Source organism: Spodoptera frugiperda, chromosome 21, assembly GCF_023101765.2.
Source record: "Spodoptera frugiperda isolate SF20-4 chromosome 21, AGI-APGP_CSIRO_Sfru_2.0, whole genome shotgun sequence".
In the NCBI taxonomy this organism is placed as follows: domain Eukaryota; kingdom Metazoa; phylum Arthropoda; class Insecta; order Lepidoptera; family Noctuidae; genus Spodoptera; species Spodoptera frugiperda.
Genome location: NC_064232.1, coordinates 6,413,827 through 6,420,717, shown reverse-complemented (window position 1 = coordinate 6,420,717; position 6,891 = coordinate 6,413,827). Strand labels below are relative to the sequence as shown.

Below are 6,891 nucleotides of genomic sequence, written 5' to 3'. Positions count from 1 at the left end.
TGCCGATATCGTAATCCGGGAAGAGGTCATGGTCATGTTTTATGACTCCTAACGGGACGAGGGTCTTGGCTTGATTGCCCGGACCGCGAGGAAGATAACCTCTATAAAAATTCCTTCAATACCAAGTTCTGGTGCGCGGCGAGGGTATGCGTGGCTGAGGAGTAGTGTCAGTCTTGAGCGCACCCCCAGCTGGGGGACCGGTGGACCCCCAGTTGGGAACAAATGTACACTTACCCAGGTACAGGGGCACTGCCTGGGTGGACCGTTTATTTCCCCCATACTCGTGGGACTTGTATGGATTTAAATCAAACACCACCAACAGAAGAGGAGGAGAGGGCAGGTGAGCTCAGCTCGCCTGCAGCTGCAGCGGAGCTGCATGCAGAAAGCGGCGAAAATCGCTCGCGTAGGACGTCTTCCACCAGGAAGCGTCCAGTTAATAAGTCATCCGACGAGGAAGGCCTGCCGGCTCCTAAGTTGCCGACCTCGAGGAGGGGACGACGGCAAACAAGAGAGGCGAGTGCTTCGCAGCCGCGGAGGGATAGGCACGGGCGTTTCGTGCGCTCCGATACCCCGGCGGCTAGCGAGGTAGAGAGTGACATTGGGGTCACTATAGAGGACCCATGTGATGGCGGTGAAAGCACTGCCTCACTGGGGAGCTCAAAGGCGGATCTCAATGCCGCCAAAAGGGAGCAGCGCAAAGCCGTCGCGGCCGACGAAGTGTCGGAAATGGCCCGACGCGCTCGCGAGCGGCGAGCCGCTTTGGCAGCGGAAGGGGAGAGCCATCTGCGGTGGCCTTGAGCCAGTTGGCTCTTGATGGGGTGGACTTGGTCCTAAAGGTTGCCACCAAGTCCGGCAGCCTGAAGGGCACATTCACCCGTGGGTTAAAAGAGGCTGCCGCAGATATCAAGGAGGCGGTTGCCCTCCTCCTCAATAGGACGACCTCTGACGAGGTCGCCAAGTTACGGGAGGAAAACAGTCGCCTCCGTAACGACCTTGACGACCTTCGGCGGCAAGTCGCTGAGTTAAGCTCTCAGCAGCGACCCGCGGCTGATGATGCCGTACCTGCTCCTGCACCGCCGCCGCAACCCAATAGCCTTCGCACCGACGAAGAGGTCGAGCGCATTGTCCGGCTCTGCATGCTCCAGTGCGGGAGCATGGTCAATGCTCGGCTGGAAGCGATCTCTCGTCGTCTTCCAGCCGAAACCCTCCGCCCTCCTCTAGCCGCCGATGCGCGGAGGACTGAGGAGCGGCCGAGACCAGGGCCTCCAGTAGAGAAGCCGGCGGAAGGAGCCCCTCTGCGCGGCCAGCCCACGTCTGCCGGGTCCAAGGGCGAGACTTGGGCGAAAGTCGTGGGCCGCAAGAAAGCCCGCAAGGCCGTCAAAAAGGCCGCAGCAGCCGCACGCGTCCCCGGTAGGACCGCTAAAGCGGCTGCGCAGCCTGCACAGCAGACTACCAGAGGCGGACGCAAAGGACCAAAGATACGTGCCCCGCGCTCCGAGGCTGTTACGCTTACGCTACAGCCGGGGGCCGCGGAGCGTGGCGTAACGTACCAGTCTGTCATTGCCGAGGCCAAGGCCAAGATCAAACTACCCGATCTTGGCCTCGAGTCCGTCACCCTCAGACAGGCTGCCACGGGTGCGCGGCTGTTCAAGGTGCCAGGTGCTGTAAGCGACAGTGCCAAAAAGGCGGACGCTCTGGCCGCCAAAATTAGGGAGGTCCTCAATCCGGAGGACGTCCGGGTCTCCAGGCCAATGAAAACCGCAGAGCTGCGGATTGCTGGTTTGGACGACTCCGTGACCACCGAGGAGGTGGTGGCGGCCGCTGCCCGAAGTGGTGAGTGTCCGCCAGACAATGTGCGGGCCGGCGATATACGCGCTGACGCCTCTGGACTCGGCGTGGTCTGGATTCGGTGCCCCGTGGCGTCAGCGAAGAAAATCGCTGAAAGTGGCAGGTTGCTGATTGGCTGGGTTGCAGCGCGGGTAAAACTGCTGCAGCCCCGGGCTCTGCAGTGCTTCCGGTGCCTGGAGAAGGGGCACGTCCGGGCAAAATGCACCGCCGAGATCGACCGTAGTGATCTTTGCTATCGCTGCGGTCAGCCCGGCCACAAAGCGACCCAGTGTTCCGCAGCGCTCAACTGCAGCCTTTGCTCGGCTGCAGGGAAACCGGCGGGACACAAAGTGGGCGGAGGGGCCTGTGGTGCACCCGCCACCAACAAGGCCCAAACGAGCCGACAAACGTGTCGCTGTGGAGGTGGAGACGCTATCGGACCACCGATACATCCGGTTCGACGTCTCTGCCCGGACCGCGAGCGGCCGCCAATCAACAGCCCCGATTAACGACGGCCCGCGCTGGGCGCTCAAGCGCATCGACAGGGAAATACTCGAAGAAGCTGCCTTAGTCCAGTCCTGGAACTGGGAGTCGACGACGACCGGCCCCGTCGACGTCGAGGCGATGGCACTGCGATTTCGCGGGGCGATGACGCAAATTTGTGACGCGTCCATGCCCCGCGTCCGCCCACAGTCCGCAAGGCGCCAGGTGTACTGGTGGACGGACGAGATCGCGCAATTGCGCGTAGCGTGTGTCGCGGTTCGCCGCCGGTACACCCGATACCGGAGACGACGACGACGGGATCCCGTCGAGGAGGACGCGCTGTACCAAGCGTACCGCACGTCCAAGGAGACTCTGTGGCGGGCCATCGCCGACTCAAAGTCGCGTGCCAGGGAGGAGCTGCTTGGGTCCCTAGATAGGGATCCGTGGGGACGCCCCTACCGCTGGGTACGGGGCAAGTTGCGTCCATGGGCACCCCCACTAACCCAAAGCATGGATCCACAGTTGTTGGAGGCGGTGGTATCGGCTCTCTTCCCTGAGCGAGCTGAGTACGTTCCCCCGGCGATGGCTCCGCCCTCAGCCACAGACTCTCCAGCAGAGGAGAGCACCGACGTCCCCGAGGTGACGCAAGCAGAGATGAGAGCGGCCGTGTTGCGACTCCGGGCAAAGAACACGGCGCCCGGACCCGACGGAGTTCCTGGACGTGCTCTCGTCCTTGCTCTGAAGGAGCTAGAGCCCCAGCTGAGAGGGATCTTCACAGCATGTCTCGGGCAGGGTCAGTTTCCCAGTGTGTGGAAGGAGGGGAAGCTGGTTCTGCTGAGGAAGGAGGGGCGCCCAGCGGACTCGCCGTCCGCGTACCGGCCCATAGTGCTGCTCGACGAGGCGGGCAAACTTTTCGAGCGCATTATCGCGAATCGCCTCGTCAGCCACTTGTGCAGAGAGGGGCCGAACCTGGACGACAATCAGTTCGGGTTTCGTCAGGGGCGCTCCACCATAGACGCCATCATGCGCGTGAGGACCCTGGCGGAGGAGACGGTGTCCCAGGGTGGGGTGGTGCTGGCGGTGTCTCTCGACATCTCCAACGCATTTAACACCCTACCCTGGAGTTGTATTAGGGAGGCACTAAGTTACCATCGCGTGCCTTCCTACCTCCGCCGCACAGTAGGGGCTTTCCTAGAGGGTAGATGCGTCATATATCGGGGACGTGACGATGCAGGTCGGCACCTCGTATCTTGCGGTGTTCCACAGGGATCGGTCTTGGGACCGCTCCTGTGGAACATCGGCTATGACTGGGTGTTGCGAGGCGAACTCCCGCCGGGCGCTGACTTGACGTGCTATGCGGATGACACGCTAGTGACTGCCCGGGGAGCTCGCACAGGGAAGCGACGTTGAAAGCTACGGCTGCGGTGTCACAGGTGGTGAATCGCATCCGGCGCCTGGGCCTGGAGGTGGCCCTGAACAAGTCGGAGGCCATGGTGTTTCATGGCCCCCGGCGTGCGCCGGCGCCGGGATCGCACATCGTGGTCAGCGGGGCCCGCATAGCTGTCGAGTCTACCATGAAATACCTGGGATTGGTGCTCGACAGCCGATGGGAATTCGGGCCTCACTTCCGGCGACTGGCGCCCAAGCTGATGGGCGCTGCGGGCGCGCTTTCAACGTTGCTTCCCAACTTGGGGGGCCCGAGCGCCGCCTGTAGGCGGTTGTACGTGGGAATCGTGCGATCCATGGCCCTGTATGGGGCCCCTGTTTGGGCAATGGACCTGACGGCCAACACCCTCGCCATTCTGCGTAAACCGCAGAGGGCGATGGCCGTCAGAGTCGTCCGCGGGTATCGCACGATTTCCTACGAGGCGGCTTGCGTTCTGGCCGGATCCCCGCCCTGGGACCTAGAGGCGAAAGTACTCGCGTCATTGTATCGATGGCGCGAGGAAGAGCGCGCACGGGGCTCGACGCCGATTCAGCGGCAGATCGAGCGACGCCGAGAAGAGCTCCGTCAGATCTTGGTGGCGGAATGGCGGCAAAGGCTTCTGCGCCCTACCGCCGGCCTCGCTACCGTCGAGGCGATCCGGCCAGTACTCGACGACTGGCTCGGGAGGAAGCACGGCTCCCTGTCGTTCAGGGTGACGCAGGTGCTATCTGGGCACGGATGCTTCGGCAAGTACCTGTGCCGCATAGACAGGGAGCCGGACGCTCGGTGCCACCACTGCGTCCATTGCGGGGAGGACACGGCGCAACACACGCTCGCCGAGTGTATAGCTTGGGAGGAGCAGCGCCGTGCCCTCACAAACGAAATAGGAGGCGATCTGTCGCTGCCGGCCGTCGTACGCAAGATGGTCGACAGCGCGGAGTCGTGGGACGCGGTGGTGTCCTTCTGCGAGGACGTGATGTCGCAGAAGGAAACTGCGGAGCGGGAGAGGGAGATCACGACTCCCCTCCCCGCCCGCAGTAGGCGCACCGGGCGCAGGAGAAGGGCGGACAACGCCCTCTTCCAGCCCCCATGAATGGGTCCAGGGGCGCGGGACTTGGGGAAGTCCCCGCCCCTATTCCATAGACCCGAGGTGATGGCGTGCGCGGGTGTCGGCGCGCGCCTCCGAGACGATGCACGGGGTAGTCCAAACTTACCTACCCCGTGCAAGAGATGAGGTCAGGACGGACCTGGCCGGCATGTGATGTGGGGCTGCGGACGAATCTGGACTCTCGCGCCCCCCCCCACGATCACGTGCTGAGTAGACACCGGGGGGTTTAGCCGGTAAGAGTCCGGCATACCCCTCCGCCTTTCCCCGGGCGGAGAAAGTCCATGAGGATTTCCCCCAACAAAAAAAAAAAAAAAAAAAAAAAGGAACGGGGTGGTTTTTAGTCAGTAAAAGTCTGACACTCTCTCTCGCTTCGTCCAAGCTGGGGAAGTCATTGGTAGATTTCCTTTCTTAAAAAAAAGGTTTCCTCACTATGTTTTCCTTCACCGTTTGTCAGTGATATCTAAAGAAATAAACTTAGAAAGTACATAAACTTGGAAATAATCATAATACATGGTGAAAAGTATATGTCATATTTATTTTTGGTGTCCAAAAATATCGTTGACTCATTTTTATTTAAATCTTTTAAAGTTTATTAGCATTTATATAAAGATGGCCCTGCCTTAGTGAGATTAACGGTAAAATATCACTATATCAATCTCAAAAACCTTGCACAGCAGGTCAAGCTACTCTAAATTGCCAAATATTTTATTGAATTCTCAGCTTTAAGGCTTTGTTATAAAGCAGAAAATAGTTTAAACGAAATGGTGTATGTGGATGTGCTTTGTGGGCAGATAAATCCTTGTTATTTTTGTGGACATTTTCTGTCAGATTTATTTATTAATCTACTAGTTTATACTGGCGGCTTTGTCTGCGTAAATTAGATTATGTCCTTTTCCGTACTTCCAAATATAATAAGGTGTTCTAAAAGTAAGTATCCACGGCTTTAATGGGAGGTAGTGTTGTGTTTGAAGATTACAATAGTGAAGAAATTTCGTACCCCGGACCAGTTAATTCAATTTGAGAACATAAAGAAGTTAAATAAACATTGTTTAAAGTAGTTCACAATTAAGCACGATGCGTCGCATCAATTGTTATAATAATAATTGTTTTCATTGACGAAGCGACAAAGACCGTAAGAGTACAATGAAAGAGATAGCTCTTTCATAACAAACTCACAAGTAGACGTTTTGTACGAAAAAAAAATTGCTACACTAACAATACAGTAAGATTTTTAGTTTTAATTCCGCTTATACATGTATTTTTTAACATGCGGCGTGCAGCACCGCCCTCCCGCCCGCAATTAAATGCTCATGCAGCAGAGGTGCAACATAAAACACACACATAACATGCAATATACCACTCGACATATTATTATGTTTCGCTCCTCCACGGAGCATCCTCAGGAGGTGTTGACTCGGCGGCTCTCGCAGCTCGAATGATATTTTATATAGAAACTAGCTTCTGCCCGCGACTTCGTCCGCGGAAAATCTACCCCTAACATTTAGGGGGATGAAAAATAGATGTTGGCTGATTCTCATAGATACCGGATAAACACAAAAAATAATCATCAAAATCGGTCAAGCCGTTTTGGAGGAGTATGGCAACGAAAACTGTGACACGAGAATTTTATATATTAGAGATTGCTCATTATCAATAAGTCAATAAACCATCTACACTTGTAAGTGAAGCTATTGTGAAACACACACACAAACCATTATAGGGTAGATGACTAATTTTTATTTTAATATCCGTCTTGTAGATTATTTTAAAACATTACACACGTATATTTTATTTTCTTATGGAAACAAATACTTTCAACGATATATTGATTTGAAATATCGCGTGACATCACTTCTAAGTTGTATATTAAAAAATTATGCAGCTAACTCCCGCTTCTAAACTTTTATTAGTTTTTATTTAAGTATTGTTTTTATTTATTTATTTATTTATTATAAAAAGAAATACAGCATTATACTTAAGACAATCTCCCACAAAACCGGTTTAGCGGTTTGACTGTGGGTGTTGCGCCGCATTGAATTGTTATCAT

General features: G+C 55.6%; 1 protein-coding gene across 1 annotated transcript; it reads left to right on the top strand.

Moving 5' to 3' along the window:
* The first annotated feature begins 294 nt into the window (after positions 1 to 294).
* LOC118281551 (uncharacterized) lies at positions 295 to 4,863 on the top strand. The gene is given in 4 exon segments (XM_050702243.1): positions 295 to 729; positions 837 to 2,042; positions 2,158 to 3,694; positions 3,697 to 4,863. Coding segments are annotated over 4 exon segments (4,311 nt in total). The 3' UTR covers positions 4,830 to 4,863.
* Positions 4,864 to 6,891: the final 2,028 nt, after the last annotated feature.